The sequence below is a fragment of the Ruditapes philippinarum genome, unplaced genomic scaffold, assembly GCF_026571515.1.
Source record: "Ruditapes philippinarum isolate M1 unplaced genomic scaffold, ASM2657151v2 ctg4707_1_1_1_1, whole genome shotgun sequence".
NCBI classification, from domain to species: Eukaryota; Metazoa; Mollusca; class Bivalvia; order Venerida; family Veneridae; genus Ruditapes; species Ruditapes philippinarum.
In genome coordinates, this window is record NW_026865030.1 from 37,531 (window position 1) to 59,146 (window position 21,616).

Here is a 21,616-nt window from a genome sequence, read left to right on the forward strand (position 1 = left end):
GAGAGGTTTTCTTGAGATACTGTTCATGATTTAACAAGTTATTCCTAAAACAGAGTAATCTGTCCATGTTTTCAATAAGTTTCTAAGAGCGTAAATCGTAATTTCAGTAGCATTTAGTCCGGATTAAAAACGAACAGACAGATAAAAAAGGGAGAAAGAAGATGTTCTTCCGAGGTTGAAAGGAACTCAGAGTGAACAATAACTGTCATGGTATGTCATATCATTTTACAAAGACAAATAGACCAAGAGACGGACTTGCAGAACAGAGATACATGTGACAAACAGACGGACGGGCAGACAGAAATACTGACAAAGATAAAAATAGTAATTTGTTGCATGACGAACGCACATCATTTCAATTAATTCGAATTTATATCTTGTTGTCATGTGTATGTATAATTATACAATATATTTACCATTTTGAAATTTAAAGTACTTTACTTTGCATCTTTAAATTTACATGGTGAAATTGCATAATATCATTTATCTTATCTATTGCGTTTTTTAACAGTCATTCTAGTTATCACAATTTTAATGTAGTTAAAATAAGGCGTACACCTGCAGCACAATGTGCACACCTGCAACACCGGTCAAAACTAACTAATAAATAACTGTTGATGTATATCTTTGACGCTGGTACTTTACTAGGAGCTGTCGAGTTGTCAATACAAGCATAGCTATGATCATAGTTAAAAGGTAAAATGACTTTGATATATAATATAAAACATTCTTTATCAAGATGCATGCTGTTATCAGCATTGCGGGTTGTAGAGTTTTGCACTTTACGTAACATATTGCAATGAGTTGAGAAAATAAATATCTATATGAAATAGAAGAAAGATCTAATAACGTATTTACTTGCTGATATAATATGACTGATTAAATGAGATTAATAAAAGGAAACGATGAAAAATTTAGATTCAAGAGACTGAGAATTTATTTCGTAGTATTTCAACGTCAACAAAACATGTCCCTGTGACACTTGTAACAGATGATGTTTTTTTTTTTTTTTAAAAAAACTAGTTCCGACTGGTCTTTTTCAATAATAATTGAACAAAAACACAACAAAAAGAACATACAAAAACACACTTTATTTTCCTCCGGATATTCAGTAAATATCTCTGTTTCTAATTTTCTAAAGGATATACACATGTACGATCTGGTTTGGTTTTTTACGTTACATGCATGTATGCCTTATAAACCTACGTAATGTACGATCTTTGAATTTTGAAATAATACTTTTTTGTTATTACTTTTTTGACTCAGCGAACATTACGCTAAATTTCTGTTACAAGGTCACATACGCATCCAAGCTACAGCCAAGAAAGACAACTCTCATTGTTCTGGCTAATAAACAACACCCTATTAATTCCCTTGGACTTTTATATACAGAGAAGCCGAGACGTAGTAAATTAAAACAAAAGAAGAAACATTTTATTACTGAAAGATTTGTGTCAAGTAAAGAAATAAACACATGTATGTGCAGTTTATTGTGAGTGTTTGGCAAGTGTTTGGTCGGTAATTTAGTTGTAGCTATTATAGCAGTAGTTATTTTTATACCACAACCACAAGTATATATTGACTTCCGCTGAGTTGAATCAAGTGCACTGGGGCGTGGAGAAATATTCAATTTTTCTGCATATTCCAACGTGAACACATACCAAAAACTTATCAGAGCTAATAAGTTCAAAAATAGTCATCCACCATTTAACATACACACAAGATAAGAATGATGTTTGGAAAAAAATCTAATACGTGCATTTTTAAAAGTTGGTTGGAGCAATTCCACATTGACTAAATAGAACAAAGAAGCAATCCAAATAAAAACCACCTCTGTATAAAGACCATGTTGTTCACAGGTTTGACTGTATGAGAAATGTCTGCTGGCGATTAACAAAATGTTGATAACTTTACCATCGTAAACTTCCCGCGCGACTTGCATTACTATCAAGATTATTGCACTCTATTTTATCGTCTGCTGTAAAATGCACTTCACATATATTGCACGAGTTGGTAATTTTCGAGTGACGGTGTTTGATACATTATAATAACACGTAGGTATGCTTTCAAAAACCACTTGGAAAGCAATTTACAAAATTAACAGACAATTTCTTGGATGTAAATTGAAAGGTGACGTATATGATAATCTATAACAAACAAACGATGCATTCTAAGAAGCCTGTACGGCGACATATACAATTAACAAGATTTGACCATATCTACCAAAACGGAAAATTTGATATCACATGATAACAAAATGAACGACATAATTAAGGAAGCAGTACACAGTTTCGGTGGTTTAGTTTCAAATTTACAAATAAGAGATCATTTTGTAATTGGAGTGGATATTTGAGCTTCTAAATATTTAAAGCTGCTATATTTGAAGTTTCAGTGGCTGGTATTGTGTTTTAGTTATCAAGTAATATTTGTTTTGGCAGTACCTCAATCGCAACTACTCGGCACTTTCCGTCAGTCTTCGGATATTATTATAGATAATAGCCGAGGCAGTTCCGAATGGCAGTACCTCGGAAATCAGCTCTTCAATTTAAAGGGTATGCAGAAGACATAAAACAGTGGAAAAACTAATTACATGACACCCAGTTTGGATTTTATTTTCAGATTGTGCATTGTTTAAGAAAGAAGAAACACTATAGCTTGTGATTTAATTTTGTGACGTTAATATATTTTTGTAATTTTGCGAATAGGGTAATCCACTTTTTTTGTCGTTGTTTTTCGCGACCAAAACAATGAAAAGCACAAGGCTATGTGCCAGAAAACCAGACATGTATTTTAAATTGTTTGATATGACATACATATGTTAAATATGAAATGCATTTATTTCAGGTGTGTGATAACAGACGTGTGTGTTAGGTTTTGATTGTGATGTCGCAGTCAGTTGTTTGCCGAGAAGCCTTGAAAACTGTGTATTGCCCACAAAGGGGGCGCCTACGGTGCACGCTATCCGCCGTATCTTGTCGGTTTATCTATACGTATATAAATTGAAATACTATCTTCATGCACGAAGCTCGAAACCGGTGTGTATGCTCCTACGGGGTAAACAATATATGAATTATTTCTATTTATAAAAAAGAATAACATTTTTGGAAATGATAATGCTTGTACATTGCCTACGCTCATAACACGTGAACACATCAAGATGGCGCGGTCCATACATTCTTTGGACTTCGTTGAGTTTTATCACGGATTTATATTACATCCGTGGTTTTATATCACCAAAATTAAAAGCAAACTTAATGTTCGAATACATTCTAGAAATCAAAGATATAAGTTATAAAGTTAAAAAACAAACACATAATATCGATGGAAAAATACGTGCTCTCTATTTACAAATAAATTCATATAAGAAAACATACTTAGTCTAATATTTTATATACTCAAATTGGATTTCTCTGAATATCGTGTATCGCACGTATGAAAAGCCGTAACTAAATGATCTTTACAATCGAATCCAACTGTGAAATTACTTTACTGCAAAAGAATGAACATTTTTGTTTCTGTATAAATTTGTTATTGATTAAACATGCGGACATTTATATTGGTACGCATATTAAAATGTCACTTTATGACAAATGAACTAGCAATCACTAAAGTCCGAGTATGATGTAGACACCTGTCAAAGTCGACTTTTTCCGTGAACAAATAACTTAAAAGGGAGGACAAATCCCCTTATATATATCCAATAATATAAATCACCGGTGTTCTACCAGTAAAGGTGTTCACCCAAACAGACCACCAAACAACGGCATACCAGCTGGTTGTATTCTTATAGTTCTTCCAGGAAGAGGCCTGAACCCTTGCCGAACACCGACAGCAGACCTAATCAAAGAGCCAAAAAGTCCACCGCCCCCATTGCCAATGTTCAACGCAGATCGTAAGGCGTTCCCTATAGCGGCTAATGGATTAGGGCGGGTTGTTTTAATAATTGTTATTCCACCACCACCACTAGATTTCTTCGGAGCAGGGGTTGTAGTTGTAGTTGTTGTCGTTGTTGTCGGCCTCCTTCTGCGACCACCACGACCGCGACCTCGTCCACGACGTCTGCCGCCTCGACGGCCATTACGTCTTCGGCCACCTGTTGTAAGCAAAACACTTCCACTATCAACCACACCCAAATCTAATTTATCATAATCATGTATGCCAACAGATTCGGATAAATGTACTGTGGGGCCTACATTAACTGGACCTGGGATAACACCGGCAGCACGAGCATCGTCAATAGTAGCTCCAGGTGGCAGATGCAATGCCGGCTCATTCAGTGCGTTCCCGTGTTGTCCTGGAGCATCAATATGAATATCAGAATGTAAATGGTGGTTCTTATGACCTAAAACTTCCCCAGGGTGACCAGGGTGTCTATGTACCATTGGAATACCATTGACAGGATTTCCGTGTATATCTATATGGACGTTTCCTACGTGTTTTCCGGGATTAGGTCCGATAGGAATTTCTTCTTTATGGACAACTGGAACACCATTTATTGGATTACCATGCTGTCCCGGCATGTCAATATGAACACTGCCAATCAGCACACCCGGGTTAGAACCAACGTATCCTGGCTCTTTATGAACAATTGGATGATTGATCTGATTACCATGTTGGCCCGGTAAATCTACATGGACCTTAATAGTTGGTGCATCAGGAATATGGCCGTGATGGTTCGATTCTCGATGGACAACGGGATGACTATCAAACGGATTGCCATGTTGTCCCGGTAAATCTACGTGAATGTTATCAATTGGTACATTAGGTATATGTCCAAAGTGATCCGACTCTTTATGAACAACTGGATGATTGTTAATATGATTGCCGTGTTCTCCTGGTAAATCTACGTGGACGTTACCAATTGATGAACCAGGATTATGTCCGATGTGATGCGATTCTCTGTGTACAACTGGGTGATTGTCAAACGGATTACCATGTTCTCCCGGCATATCTACGTGGATATTACTCGTTCCTGCAAGACAAAATGAAATTCAAACTACTTTATACTGCTTGTACCAAAATGACAATCGTCGATTTTAAAAACTGTTTACCGAATTTTCCATATATTCATGTTATTAACTACATGTATCTTATTTAAAATGTTGATCAATAAGTTTTTGACGAAACGAAGAAAATCTCTTTCCCATAATAAATTCCAGAAATATTTTGTAGTCATGTCATCTGTAAATACAGCGCAACTTGAGCTGTTAATCATTCTCTTAGGAATATCACTATCACCTTCATGTTTTACAGTATTTTTAGTGATTATTTAGATGAAACATCTAATAATAGTTTGGCTTTTTTACAGCTTTTTTACCCATTCTTACAGTTTATTATCCCTTTTTACAGTTATTTTTCCTTTTTACAGCTTTTTTAACCTTTTTTTTTACAGTTTTTAGACTTTTTTTTGACTCAAATTAACCATTAAAAAAGATTATTGAAAAACTTACCGATCAAGTCTTGAGCACTAACATATGAAGCCATGATAGTAAGATATAATAGAAATTTGGAGACTCCCATTATCATTAAAAATTTAGTTAAACAAATAAATATGTAAAATTTATATTTGATCACATAGAAATAATATTAACACTGCCTTTGTATGTTACTTGAAACAAATACACAACAACAATGTAAAACTGTTCGTTTATGTACAAAAGGTAATACACATTCGTGTCAAATTAACAATAAAAATGACAATAAAGTATTGACACTTTAGCAATATGCATCAATGTCAAGTGAATATCTTTCTGGTTGACGTTCATGAAATACTCTTACTCTGATTAAAGAACGCTACGTAAAGAAAACGTACCAATCAGGTATCGATAATATAACGTAAAGCAAAAACGTCACGGTGACGTCAAACTTAATAATTGTTATTATTACCAAAAGTGCAAAAAAAATCGACAGTTGATTACTGTTATATGTAATATTAGATATAGAGGTACAGTTGATATTTTTACTGTTTTATGTTTAAAAACACATTAAATACAGCTTATTATGTCTAACATTTGGTGTTATTATAACACTTTATTCAGTCATGTTGGAATGACTTGACAAGTTAATTAATATCTGCAGATGTAAAATCTTAGAACTTAAAGTTTAAATAAAGTGATTATTTAATCAGTGCCGAGAAAATGCTTTTTTTAATTTCGATTTTCATTTTTCACGCATCTCGAAGTATACATATTTTTGAGATAAGTATGAGTGCTTCTAGTACTCCATTGTTAATGTTTAATGAAAGTACAGAAATTTATTAAACGTTTGCAAAACTTTTACGAACTAGTCGCAACAGTTCCACTTCATTTGTTGGCATTACTGATGAAGGAAAAGTAGCCGCTATCCTCGCACTTGCCTCCGTAATTTGTATTGGTCAAGAGAGGTAACCACTTTGTCATCGCAGCGGTTACTTCCCTCGATCAATACATTTATACCGAAGAACGAAGGAGTTCGAGATAGTGAATTAGATTAGCCATAATTTTCCTTAGGCGGCCTTGCCCGAGGGGTTAAAGACGTTGACTTAAAACCACTTGCCCTCGCCTGCTAGGACTGTGAGGAAACTATCCAGCTAGAATAATCTTACCGTTTGTAACTAAAATGGTTCAATTTTAGATGTGACAGACATTTTGTAAAACCTAATGTTGACACTTTAGAGTGTAAAAATTCATTTTTCTTTAATAGTAATGTTGTTTCGTAATTAACAAATCTCTTTTGAATTGATTGTCAATCAGTAGAAAATGTTTGCGAATGGTAGAATGTTCTTATTTTCTTTACTTCTATTTATTTTAAATCTTGTTACATTTGTGTCCAGGTTAGTTTTAACTGTTAGAAAAATATTCAAACAATGTGTTAGATACAGGACCATCGACAATTGGTTCCATCCAGACCTCGCCAACCGATCATCCTTGCGTCCTCTGTCTGACCCACAATCGCAACTTTTCGGCCCTTTCCGCATATCTTCGGATAAAGACCTCCACCAGCAATTGCAACTTCTCGACCTTTTCCGAACGGTATTCCGATCTAATCAACGCCAAGAAACTTAACATGTAATTAAAAAGTAGTTTGTCACAGAGTTATTGATTGACCAATATATGAGAAACAGTCCATCTACATTAAAGATCCTGTAACACATTTTTTCATGGTTTTATTTCATAAATATGATGCTCAAATTAAGATTTGTCAATATTGTAAGTTCCAATAAGCTTTTTTTTATAAAGATATTACCCAATTTAACATTTCATGTAAATAAAGGGAGGTAATTAGAAATTTATTTCTAAGTCAAATTTTCCAATAAGAAATGAATGCATGTAATTTATTGATTAAATATAATGTGCACAAATATTTGCAGTACACATTTTACATATTCTTCGATGTTTGAAAATTGTTTTATTTGCATAATTATATGCATATATAATTTTTTGCAAGTGTGGTATACACACAGCAACAAGATCAATCACAAAACTTACAGGATCTTTAAGTAAATTTATAGATATAAAAGATAAAAGTAATGCATGTTGTAGAAACCGAAATTACAAACTGTATACTTGTCATACACTCGGCTTTGGTTAAAATTGTACATCAGTGGGTGTTTTTAAATTAATTATAAATGTTAGACATATTTTCAATCATGATTTTACCGAAATATACTCGTTATACATTATACAAAGATTACACCCTCTGTTTTTATCTGTTAATAGTCTAGGTGTTCCGATAGTCCATACATTTCATTTTACGCGGTTTCCATACCTCTCAAAGTATTTACAATTTACGAAAAATACTTTATCGGTAAAACCTTTTAAACTATTTATAGTTCAAAGCAATTTTCAGAAAACATGATATTCGCTTACGACTACTATGTGGTTTTTGAAAAACTGTTCGTGTATGTTTAAATATTTACCTATCAGTAGAGGAAAATGAACTTACTTTACGGCAGTTCTTCACAACACAAAGCTGGAATACATTGGCCTGATATATGTAACAGGTAAGAATTTTTTAAATTACGAAAACCTTACAAATTTACAATAGGTGTATAAATCGTGAGGTTTAACTTGAAAAACAACTTTATAGTGAACATTTCATTAATTATCAATTTGTAATGCGCGACATTCTTAATTAAATATATCTACTGGCTAAATAGATATGTTCTCTTTTCGTTTGTTGTTTCTTTTTTGTCTTGAGTATACTATGGGTGGATCTTGGAACCAACAGGTCAAGTTGCTCCATCGTTATTATTTAAAAGGTCAAGTTGCTCCATTGTTTATTATTTAAAAGGTCAAGTTGCTCCATCGTTTATTACTTAAAAGGCGCCGGCGGGCACATGGGAAAATCTCCCTGCCTCCCCCCCGTCTGCTCAATGAATTTAGTTTTTAAACAGATTTTTTGTTTGATTGTGTAGAGAGATCAGCATATATTGAGGAATTACAGTAAAGATGCTTTTGCTTGTGCTCAATGAAACAATAGCATGTCCCTGATGGGGTTTGAACCCACGCTGCCAGTGATCCTGAGATGGTAACTTGCAAAACGTTTTCAATAATTTCCTCGCCACTATTCTCTAGGAAGGGGTTTCTGATTTTAATATTTTTACTATTTTAAGTTGTAGGTTTATTGAAATTTGAAGCTAAACAGTTGTTGTATTTTTCAATTCCTATTTCTTCAGTTTTTATTTGGTACAAAGTATGCCAATAGCCAAAAAGCAAAAACAGAAAATATAGTTCATCTATGTGGCCAATGATTAACCTTTTGAAAATTGTAAAAATATACCAAAAATTATAAGAATTTGAGAAAATTAATAGAAATGATAGCATTTTGCAAGCTTAATGGGCCTTTAAATAAGGAACAAGGCACTTATCATCACTCATGCGCGGATCCAGAGGGCGTCATGAGCCCCCCCCCTCCACCCTCCTCTAGGATTTGACTAATATATCATAATATAAGCGGCGTCACGACAAAACCAACGTAATGCGCTTGCGACCAGCATGGATCCAGACCAGCCTACGCATCCGCGCAGTCTGATCAGGATCCATGCTGTTCGCTATCAGTTTCTCTACTTAGTGTTTGTAAGCGAACAGCATGGATCCTGATCAGACTGCGCCGATGCGCAGGCTGGTCATGATCCATGCTTGTCGCAAACGCATTACGTTGGTTTTGTCATGACGCGGCTCATTTGTATTTGAATATGCGGTCCTAACTCCTCGGAAATGCAAAACCTCCTGTGTAATATTCGTTAACCCATGTCGAAATTGCTTGACCCGCTCTGGTAAAATCACCGACTTGAAGCCTTCTTTTTCTAATATACAAGTGCAGTCCTACGCACAAGCCCAAGATTTCCAGTTTTCCCCAAAATTTCCTATCTCTGGCCAGTGATGAGCATTTAATTATAATTACACGGCTTGTCACTGTATTACTGATAGCAGCACCATTGAATGTTTTATGATCCTATCATGTTTCAAGAATGTATAGTTTAAGCTGGAAGACTAGAGAACATTTTAGATGTAACGAAAAACTAATATTTAACTTTTTAGTGTAAAGAAGACAAATACAAAATTGGATTACAGTAAAAAAAAGGTTTTTAATCACTTACAACTCACAATGAAAATAATTTTGTAAATTACTTTCATATTAAAGGCACATCATACCTCAGTGATTTACATTCTTTTTCTTTTTTTCAGAAGGAGCAAAATAATGTTTAGTATATTGATAATAATGGATTCAAAGCATTATTGAAGCTTATCATTCAATCTAGTAGGGAAGAGATGAATGTGATTTTTTTTTATAAAAAAGGTACCAAAATGATACAAGCAAAAAGTAAATAAAGTTTTTAAAGTAAAATTCTAAGTTCAAAGAGGAAATATCTCTTGAAATAAGGATACTAGAGTTATTTAACCATGTCATGCATGATGTGAGTTACAATTATCTTAAGTCTAGAGTTGATGTCATTTATAATAACAAAGATAATTGTTAGAAATATATTAATTTTCAATAAATCCCTACTTCAAAAATGATATGAAGATAATTTTAGAAATACAGGACTAATGAGTTATAAATCTAATCCCACCTGATATAGGTGTTGATAAAAAAAATTTTATGCCGCCGAAGGGAGGCATATTAAAATCGCACCGTCCCTCTGCCTGTCTGGACGTCCGTCTGTCTGTGCGTCCCCACTTCATTCCTGTCCGGACTATAACTTTGTCATGCATGGAATGATATTTAAATAACTAGGCATTAATGTCTACCACATCGATGTGTAGCGTCCAAGAATTACGTCCCTATCTCAGAGGTCAAGGTCACACTAACATTTTGAAGTTTCACTTTATCACAATAAAAGTTTATAGGTTCACACATTTGTGTCCGGAATGTAACTTTGTCATGCATGGAAGAATTTTAAAATAACTTGGGATAAATGTCTTCCACATCAAGACGATGTGTTACGCGTCAACTTATCACGCCCCTACCTCAAAGGTCAAGGTCACACTACCATTTTGAAGTTCACTATATCAAAATTACAGTTTATAGTTACACACATTCGTGTCCGGACTGTCATGCATAAAAGGATTACAAAATAACTAAGCATAAATATCTTCCACATCAAGACGACATGTCGCGACTAAGACCCCTATCCCTACCTTCAAGGTCAAGGTCATACTTATAGTTTGAAGGTATTCATTCATTCGAGAAGAGTTTGAAGATACACATTCATGTCCGGCATGCATGGAAAACTTTTTATAATAACTTTTGCACAAATGCCTACCCCTTCAGGACAATGTATCGCAGCTAAGGCTCATGTCCGTCTGTCCGTTTGTGTGTCCCCACTTACACAACAATCATGTCCAGTATGTAACTTTATCATGCATTGAGGGATTTTGAAATAACTTGGCACAAATGTCTATCTCATGACAACATTCTGTCGTATCTAGGAACCACGTCCCTTCTTCAAAGGTCAGGGTTACACTTATACGCTATCACAATAAGAGATTATAGGTACAATAATACAAAGAAAAATAGTAAGCAATTAGTTACTTTCATCCTCTTTTCTTTTCATACTACCAGTCCTGCATGCTTGAGCAACTTTTTCGGGGGCATCGTCACTAATCTTGTGTGACAGCTCTTGTTGAAGTCCGAATTTAATAAGGAAAATTCTAAGTATAAAGGGATAATGATTCTGAAAATATTGATGCTAGAGTTTTGAAGCTTGCCATGTTATTGTTTAAAGTTATAAAATATCAATTTTTATTTAAAAAAAAAAAAAAAAAAAAAAATTAATGGGGGAAATAATCCTGGAAATATTCATGCTACAGTTATGAATCTTGTCACACATGATAAGGAAATATATTTGAAGTTAGAAGTTGATACCTTAAGAAATAAAAAAGAAAGTAAAAGTAACATTTTTTGAGAGGAAAAAAAATCATGGGTAGATAATTCTGGAAAAAATGGTGTTAGAGTAAAAAATAAACATTGTCACATATGATGTAGTTGATGATAAGGAATACATGTTTGAAGTTTAAAGTCAATAATATAATATGAAATGAAGATGTTAGAGTAAAATATAACATTATTTTAAGTTCAATGGGATATAGTTCTGGAAATACTGGTTTTAGAGTTTTGCATCTTATCAAATGATGTGGATGATGATTAGGAATATATATTTGAAATTGATACCTTAAGAAAGAAAGAAGCTATAGGCGCATAAACATTAATTTAAAGTATAGACGTTGACGTCGACTTGCAAACCCAGGTGAGTAGGACAACTCACCACATTTTTAGTATAGTCGAGCTAATACTTACCTGGTCATTTTAGTTAAGAGTCTTGCACTTTGCAGTAAAAGTTACATCTATGAACAGTTTTTTGTTTTTGGTTTTTGTTTTTTAGCGAGCCGGGAGGGGGGTTCAGTCAGTAACATGAGTAACAGTGACACTTAACTATTGAACTTTATTTATTATTAATTAAAAAAAATATCATAATTTATGTTGTAAAGTATATTTACAAATAATTCAAATTGCTAAGTTTCACAATTCAATTGGGCCACATACCCATTTACAAAAGAAATTAGAAAAAAAACATTGATTAATTTAGTGAGTGTATCTTCTATAGAAATGTGATCCTTCAAAGTTGGGGCCATTAGATAAGAATACAGAGGGGCAATAAATAATGACAAAACTCTCAACTCAGTGGACGTGTTAATGGGAGATATACAGTTAATAGTGATTTACTAGCTGATAAGCCCTTACTGAGATTCAGCAGGCTGGAAGGGTTTATGCGTAGGACTGAGTGGACGTGTTTACTTTAATAAGATAAACTTATAAGATAAATAAGATAAATTTTGACATGGCCTGTAAAGGAAGGTTTTATCTTTCTCTGGTATTTTTAATGTAAGTCATTATATACATGTAGTGTGTATCCTCGTCGTTATCACACCCCCCCCGCCCCCCTTTGAGGAAAATATTTAGGGCAGTCAAAATCCACATTATATCTATTTAATTTGATTACGTCCAACTCTATAGTATTGTTTAACTGAATAATTTCCGGGATGCTTCTCGGTAGTTTCCGTAATTTTTTACGATTTACGCTCTCGATAATTAAGTGAATTGTAGTCACGTTATCATAAGCTCGAGTCCTCACTCAAACCTTACTTCAGATTTCTTTAACCGCTTAACTGTAGAATGACTGGATAAAATTTTGGCGTCTTTTTTCCTGAATTTCATAATTTTGATAATATGTAAATTTTCATCAAGCGTTTCACACGCGCAAAACCATAGTGGTCAAGCTTTGTAAAATGCAGTTAAAACAATAATAAGAAAATAAAGAATGATTTATAATGTTTTATCATATTAAACCTACAATCTTCAGCTTGAAACTTACTACTGTGGTAAGTAAGGCAAGTATTATGGGAACCGCCTCCGTGGTCGAGGGGTTAGAGTCGATGACTTCTAATCCAGTTACCTCTCTGGCGTGGGTTCGATCCCCGGGAGATGCTTTGGTAGTTTAGCACGGAGGAAGGTATTCTAGTACTGGTGTAACTCTCCAGGAACGCTGGTTAGGAAACTTCCCGCCGATATTACTGAAATACTGTTGCTGAAAAGGCGTAAAATGAAACAAACAAACAAACAAAGCAAGTATTATGGCATTCCTTTTCAAATTATATATGAACCGTTATGCCATTATTAGGATGCACATGACAAAAGGTCATTGAATATTAAAATGCGTCGGCGTCAAAATTGTCAAACAATGTTTCATTTTTGGTTTACGCCAATCTGATTAATTAACGCATTCTAATGGCCTTTCAAACAGCCAATCATCGGCGAGCTTTCACAATTTGGTCTCTAATGTTAATCGCTTCAACCATATAGCCGGCAGGATGACCTCGACCGCCTTATACTATATCGGGGTGGACAAAATGATAATAATAAATGGGATTCCCCGGTCATAGCCTTACACAAATTAAGAAAGCAATTGAACAAAAAAAGAAAAAAATAAGAAAGAAAATGAAAAATTAAAATCTTTACCGGTGTTTTGAAACTCCGGATTACTAAGTTTACAAGCTCTACTTATTACCTGAGATAACCTTGACCTTTTGATAGGTGCATTAGGGTACATGACATTAAAATGACAAAAGCATTTCATATTATGCCCAAAGTTGATATTTGCTAGTTTGGGTTGCTGCGACCTTGACTTTTGACCCAGGGCCATGTAAATTGTTCCGGCCGATATATTTCATTAGAATTGTTGCGGACATGTATAATGCATCAATCTCCCTTTCATTCTTCGGCATAGTCAATGTACTGATAAAGGGAAGTAACCACCGTGCGGAGATATACATTACCAATCTCCACACAGTGATGATCTCCCCTTAATTCTTCCCACCAAGGTCCCAATATATCAGAATTTCTGATATACTATATTTTTTCAAAAATTGTTTTATTTACTGCTTTTATCTATCAGTTAAGTTTTTTCTCATTGATTAAACAATGTTTATGGATAAATAAATAAATAATATGAATATTTAGAAATAATTTTTAAAAATATGAGAATATTTTTTACCGAGACAATATTTTGATATTTTATATTTTTTAGCTTTTGAATTTATTTTTCGTTATTTTGTATACTTTTGATAATTTTTTGATAAACTATATCGATCGTAGGCACTAAAAGTTAAAAATAAAACAGAAAGAGAAAAATGACGTTAGATTTTCGGATTTAGCTCAATACAGGATTGGAGCAGTACCTCTAGACGCTTGCAGAAATCATGATCACAAAATAGACAAATATCGTTTTTTTTCGCCGAATTTTACATTTTTCCTTGATTATCGTACTTGATTCGGTGTGAAAAGATGAATTAGACCTGTTAAAGTTCATTCCGTTGGGTATAAAGACAAGATTTTAGCATTTTATCATTCAAGCGCCTTGTCCGGTATATACCGGAATACGGTATTTAGTGTGGTGCTCCAATCCTTTTTTTAGTCACAGCCTAGATTTTCTATGTAACGGTCGAAATTTATATTTGAATTTCGACGTTACGTCATGTGACTTTCATCATCATGTGACGTCTTTGAAGGCAGTGATTCCAATTCTGCCAAGGGAGGTAATCACTGTGAGGAGTTTGATACATTACAGTACCAATATTAGCGTCACGTTAGCGCCTTTTTATATATTGTTACGTTTGACGTCATTTATATGAGTTGACTTCCGGTAACCAGAAATAAAACAACGTTTTTAAGAACCATTCTTTTGATTATATTTACAAAACATTTTGGTCCCGCGAACCGGATACGAACCAGTGGCCTAACGATGATTATATAGTGAAGGAAAAAAGTATTTGTTTTAATTGTCTGGGAATCACAATACAGTCGACTCCGGTTATAACGAACTCAATGGGACATTAAAATATCGTTCGTTATATCCGAAGTTCGCTAAAAGCGAAGTAGCAACAATTTGCCGTGAAAAAAAGCCATACTTTTAACTAGTTACCGGTGTAACCAGTATTTTACTGCAGCGATTATTTAATGCGGGGAATTTATTGAACACTATATTATGTACATGGTACATGATTGTATTCAATCATGTAGTACTTGTCTATAAAATGCTTACCATTTGTATTCTTTTGCTATTTGTTTATTATCGTTTGGTTAATATTGTAAACAAAAACAATCGATTATTTTGGTAATTATCGGGTACTCAAATACAGCAATCAACTGAGGGTGCGAAATACAAATTTTCCGTAACAAATAGGAAATTATGTTGTTATAACAATTCATCAAAATCTTTATTCCCTGAAGCCATAACTAGCCTGTGCAATCATTCGATTGTATAATTATCCGATAGAGTTATTCATGTATTGATGCTTATCGAGCGCATCCCGATATTTCAATTAAAACAGTTTGTTATAACTGAGGAAATTTGCATGTTTTCCGTCATTTTGGGCTTGAAAAAATGGTTTGTTATAGCCGAAAATTCGTTATAAGCGAGTAGGTATTAAGCGATGTGATTTAATATAAAACAAGAAACATGGCAATGCCACGAAACCAGGTTTTCAAAAATGTTGTTCTGATTCTATACTATAGTATGAATTTTGGAATGAAGATTGCTATGAATATTCAAAAGATTATAACATGACATGAAGGAAAAGATAATATTCATGAGAATACATGATAATGAGTAGGATGTAAATTTCGGCTAACAATACTGTCTGCAAGGAGTATACTTAATAATGAGACAACAATTTGAGTTAAATGAAAGCAAGTTTGAGAGGGTTCTATAGATGTTTTAGTGCAATCATTGAGACATCAACTGCTGAAAAAGAAAGCAAATAGATTATATTGTTAAAATGGGCAACAATTGTTAATCAATGTTATTACCCGACTCTATATAGCAGCCCACACCATTTTGTGATCACTCCAATAGGTCTCAAGAGTTCCACCTCTGGTTGCGAGGGCTGTACTGTATATCTGATCCAAAGATGAGTGATAATCTGTTGTTTCCTCATGGATCACAGGTTTTGCTCTAAATTGCGTACACATACCATCTACGAGTTTAGTACACTTTGTAAGGTCTAGATGATTAATATTATAATCTCCAACTATTAAAGTTGGAACATCCGTTGAGTGGAGTTTGAGTGCAATGTTTAAGATTTTATCTGTGTTTCCTGGTGGCCGGCAATATATAGATAGAATCTGATAGCGAGCACTGTTTTTGGAAACTATCACACTTGCCCCTTCAATACCTGGGTCTGTATACTGCTGGCTGCTTACAACTTGTAGTCCAGCTTTAACGTAAATGAATGTTCCAGAGTGGGGTCGGTGTTTTCTATTATCTGTTGACACAGAAAGTGGTGGCTGAAAACCAGGAAGGGTATAATAATCTGCTTGATCATTCTTCTTAGCCCATGTTTCTTGAATCACCAGTACATCAGTGTAAGAAAGCCTGTCATCTACTCTGTAATGTCCAATATGCTTATGTAGAGACCTAGCATTATGGCCAACTACGGATATTAAGCACTTACAATCAACTGCTCTGTTACAAACAAATATTGCATCAGTTCTGAGCCGAGAGATCTCCTGCTGGACAAGTGGTTCTACAGAAATCTTTTTGGGATCAAAGTCCAATAATCGTAGGCCTTCAAGAGTACGTAGTCTGCTCAATGCAACATACACCATGTGTTTTTGGATTGTACCTTTGAATGAAATTGCTGCTTTATCTATTGTGGATCCTTGTGATTTATGGATTGTGATTGCTTCAGCAGGTGTCAAAGGAAACTGCTTTCTTACAACTCGGAGTTTGTTGCTCCTTCCAATTTGAAATTCCTTTTGCACTGTTAAAATGGGTGTCCATGATCTGTAAATTTGTGAAGTGGCCCGGTACAGGTGCCTGTTTTCATATCTGGCAATGGTCCCTATATCATCATCCGGAAACATGACCCAGACAACTGTAGGATTATTGTTGACACATTGAACCATCATTATTTTGCAGGTAGCGCCATTGGTAAGACCATCCGACGTATTAATATTGTGAGTTATCATATAGTTACCAGACTCCTTAAGCAATAAATTATACTGTAAATTCTGAGTCTTCTTTGGTTCCAGTGTTTTAGCTTGTTCTAAAAGTGTCTTTGCTCCACTGGTTGTCACCTGTCCTTGTGGGAAATCAGTGGCGACTGAAAAAAATCTCAGTCCTGTTTTTTTTGTCAAAACCATGTTATTGTACTCGTAAACATCAGCATTACGGCTAAATAAGTGAAGGTAATCACTGAGGTCTTCATTTTTTGATACCTTTGAGGATATGAGATTTATATCAGCTTGGGTATGATTGCATTCTCTTATACGATTCAAGCAATGTGCGAACTCGGCATCATCTTTCTGACGCATAACAGTTGTCAACTCATACATTTGCACTGTTTCTTGCCATAAATTTTGCATTAGAGGACCATACAAATATCGATCATTCTGGAGAGTATTTTACATGGAGTTTCCAGGCGCACCACACATGCCTTAATGAGCTTTTGTAATAATCAGATTAACTTCAGACATTTAATAGATTAATGTTACAAGTTTATATTTCAAATTGATTTGATAAAAAGTCTGTAAGAAAATGAACTAATCAAAAATAGTAAAGTTGTGTGAAATTACAGATATTATATTTCTGTATCTTAATACATTTAAAGAATTTTAGGAATCACACAGAAGCAGTAGTTAAACACAGGAAAGTTTAGCAATGAAATGGAATGTGTTAAGATTTAATAAAGTATCTTATATCATTAAGGCATGCTCGAGGAGGTACACTCATGGTACAAGGCATTTAGCTTAATTTTAGTTCAGAGAAAACAGAATTATTATAATTTTCCAAAAGATAGTGGAAGTATTTTGATGGGCACTAGTCATACAGAATATTGGCTATTTAAGTTAAATGCCTTGTAGAGTCAGGAATAACAATACATTATTGTATAAACACCGATTTTAATTATTACGAGTAATTCGTTAAAAATTTTGATACTGTGCACTGGATAAGATAAAAGCGAAATCATATAGGCCTTTAAAATTATCTTATAATCATTTTATTTTATTTTAGGTACATATTGTTATTCCTGATGCGCCCCTGTGCAAATAGATTACATAAGTATACATAAGAAGCTAACTAGACAGTATGTTTCCATGTATGCATTCAATAACTAGCGTGCTTGTATAACTGTGACAGAAATAATGTTCTCACCTGTATCACAGTTTATATCCATAGCTGCTTTCAGTATAGTTTTTTTGAAACAAAACCGCCGAATGAAAACGACTTTCATTAAAAATTGCGCTAAATTCCGAGATGGATTCAATGAGATCTTCAGGATGAAGTCAATTCAAGGTCAACATCATATAGAAATATACGCTTGCTCTAAAATTCTTCAAAAAGTTCAAATTTTTTAAAATTTTCAAGTTACAAAGTAGACATGAAATAATATATCATATCTTTTTTAAATTACCTCCAAAGATGATATGACCTTTGACTGCCAAATCAAGTTAAAATCATGTAAACAGGATTTTCAATGTTAATGTCACTGTGACCTTGACCTTGGAGCCAGCCATGCGGAACATGCGTTCTGCACGTCATCTTGATGTGGTAAACATTTGTCTGAAGTTTCATCAAAATTCTTCAAAGGGTTGAAGAGTTACAGAGCGGACAGGATTTTCAATGTTAATGTCACTGTGACCTTGACCTTGGAGCCAGCCATGCGGAACATGCGTTCTGCACGTCATCTTGATGTGGTAAACATTTGTCTGAAGTTTCATCAAAATTCTTCAAAGGGTTGAAGAGTTACAGAGCGGACACAATTTCGTTTGACGCCCGCCCGCCCATCCGCCCAGCCGCCCATCCGCCCATCCGCCCGCCATACCCCAATCTAATAACCAGGATTTTCAAAATTGAAAACCTGGTTAATAAAGGTGGAATCGGACGGGATGTCAGATTTAGTTCGCTATTAACGATAATTCGTTATAAGCGAGTTCGTTATAAGTGGAGTCGACTGTATAACAGATTGTATGTCTAGATTTATGTGTAAGATATGTTCACGCAGACATCATACTAGAATTTGTTAGTAGAAATAGAATCCAAATCTACAGATAAATATTGTGTAACCAACAATGGGAAAAAGAATCATACTTCGGTTTTACATTCTGCTCACTCTAACACATCAGGTAAGGTCCTAGAATCCAAAATGGTTAGTCCTAATACAAAAAACAGTAAATGAATTGTAAATGACTAATAGCGTGAGGGTAGATACGTTATTTGGTTGAGCTATATTCCTGGTAAGGTTTTTTTTCTGACATTTTGTTTTTACATAAAATAATTCTACCAGCGTTCCATTTTTTTCCTTCAGAAAATAATTTGGCGTAACTGGAAGGGAAAGAAACATTTGAGTATCATCGTATGTTGAATTCAATAAGCAGTGAAAGTACCAACAATATCAACAAATCAGAGATATAATGGGGGTGCGGGGTCTGAGGTCATACATTCAGGAACACCGGGACAAGTTTTTACAAGATTTCAAACTTAAAGACACAAAGCTAGTTATTGATGGCTCAAATTTACTATATTTCCTTAACTCACATTTTGAAGAAGAAAATATATATGGAGGAAATTATGACCACTTTAATACAAAATGTCGAGACTTCTTCAATACCTTGCTGAAATGTAAGATCTTACCAATAGTGGTATTTGATGGAGCAGACGACCCAGATAATATGAAGTTGGAGACGATTCTAAAACGTCTAGATGCGCGATTCAGTAGAGTTAAGAAATGGAAAACAAAGGAAATTCTACCTATACTATCAAAGCCTCTTTTGTATCAAATTCTTGATGAGCTGAAGGTTCCTCACATTGCCACCGTGTATGAGGCTGATAAGGAAATTGCGGTTTTAGCAAGCAGATATGAATGCCCTGTGGTGACTAATGACAGTGATTTCTACGTGTATGATTTAAAAGGTGGATCAATTTCTATGGCATGCATGATCGAAAAAGAACGAATGGATGTAAATGGCAGTTTTTACATACCGGTCAAACTTTACAGACGAGAAGCTGTGCTAAAAGAGTTGTTCAAGATGGAAAATGACGAACTGATATTTCCTGTATTTGCAACATTAACTGGCAACGATTTTTTCGATCCTTCAAGTATTACCCTAAACTACCCCAAGCGACCGAGAGAACAGATGAGTTTTGCGAGGAGGAATATACGTGTTGTCGTAGAATATGTATGTAGAGCAGAATTTGAGAGTGGACAGAAGGCATATGATTACATTTGTTCACAGTTAAGTCAAGCACAGAGAGAGCAGTTTAAATATTCTGTCGATTCTTATCTTGACACAAAACAATTTACTCTATTTGATTTAGAAGCATTCATTGCCAATTTAACGCATGGCCACAGCAAAGAAATTAGTATTTTGTATGAAAGACCAAGTACTGAAGGAAATTTGTCCTTGCAAGAATTAAGTTTGGATGAGCCTGAGAAATTAGAAACGGAGCCAAGCAGTTCAACTGACGATTCGGCATCAATGCCTAGACAGGCTCACAATCATCGTCAGCAAGACGAGAAATACATGAAAATTCTCAGTTTGGAAGCCTATCACTACAAGATAAAAACAGAAACAACTTACCATCCTGGTTTGTTAATGAGGCTTTGATGTGTAAAATGGAGTCTACATTCTTGCTTAACATTACACAAAACCACAGACTTATATTTAAGGCACAGTTTGAAAGTCATGAATTGCCGTCCTCTTTTAAATGCTCAGAGAGCATCAGACGTGTTATCTACCGACTGCTTTTGTATACTGGGAGTTCTGCAAGTCATAACCATCAAATTCAAGAGTACCATAGGAGCAGTAAAAAAGAAGATATTTCGACAGTAAGTCCAATAGAAAGTCTTGAATTCGTTTCAAACTTACCAAACCTTGAAGCTATCCCGTCGCTAACGGGAAGTGAAAGGAAAGCAATTGTATATGCTACATTTAAAGCAAGTGTTGCGACTTTTGATGATGAAATAGATGAGACTTCACAAATACTCATCCTCATGTTAAGTTTTTGGATAACAACTTCTAAAGCTAAAGAATGCCATGTAAATGCTGTCCTAATTGGTATTGTAGGATTGCATATTGTCGGTGCTGCGGAATCGAATAAATGCTTGGATGTTATGAATGCTATTAGCAATACAGACACACAAGTCGTCGAAAACTTCAAAGAACGCTTTGGAAAATATTTCAAACCACAAGATTATATGGGACGCCATGGCATTAACAAGGACTTAATTCATAAAGTCTCACAGTTCCAGGCAATATTTCTTCATACCCATCATTTAAACACGCTTTTGCTTGGTCCTGTTTCCCTACCCAGTCCGAGTGTAGTACTAAACAGCACTTTCGTCTACAACATGTGTCATTTGCTAGAAAACAATGTACGCCTGAAAAATATTTTTCCTGGCGAGGAGTCACCGCTTTATAGCTTGTTGAGAAAATGGCAACGTCTCATTGATAACCTTCTTTGACATTCTCCTGTGGGCGAAAAATAAAGACTTAAACCATATCAGGTGGTAAAAATTCGTGAGATTTATATACACAATCATATTTCTGCCAGAGCTGGCCAGAAACAACTGAT

At 34.7% G+C, this 21,616-nt stretch overlaps 2 protein-coding genes across 2 annotated transcripts; one reads left to right on the plus strand and one right to left on the minus strand.

Moving 5' to 3' along the window:
• Positions 1–3,316: 3,316 nt before the first annotated feature.
• On the minus strand, positions 3,317–5,707 carry LOC132727636 (uncharacterized). Its single transcript, XM_060713208.1, has 2 exons — positions 5,451–5,707; positions 3,317–4,972 (listed from the first exon to the last, which is right to left on the minus strand). The coding sequence occupies exons 1-2, from the start codon at positions 5,524–5,526 to the stop codon at positions 3,738–3,740; spliced, it is 1,311 nt and encodes a 436-aa protein (XP_060569191.1). The 5' UTR covers positions 5,527–5,707; the 3' UTR covers positions 3,317–3,737.
• A 2,067-nt stretch (positions 5,708–7,774) lies between these two features.
• On the plus strand, positions 7,775–20,649 carry LOC132727633 (protein asteroid homolog 1-like). Its single transcript, XM_060713206.1, has 2 exons — positions 7,775–7,981; positions 19,350–20,649. Exon 2 carries the CDS (start codon positions 19,456–19,458, stop codon positions 20,647–20,649), a length of 1,194 nt encoding a protein of 397 aa, XP_060569189.1. The 5' UTR covers positions 7,775–7,981; positions 19,350–19,455.
• The last annotated feature ends 967 nt before the right edge of the window (positions 20,650–21,616 follow it).

Coding starts and splice junctions, on each gene's coding strand:
- LOC132727636 (XM_060713208.1), bottom strand. CDS start 5,526: ATGATAATGGGAGTCTCCAAATTTCTATTATATCTTACTATCATGGCT. Junction 4,973..5,450: donor TAGTGCTCAAGACTTGATCG/GTAAGTTTTTCA, acceptor TTTGTCTTGCAG/GAACGAGTAATATCCACGTA.
- LOC132727633 (XM_060713206.1), top strand. CDS start 19,456: ATGGGGGTGCGGGGTCTGAGGTCATACATTCAGGAACACCGGGACAAG.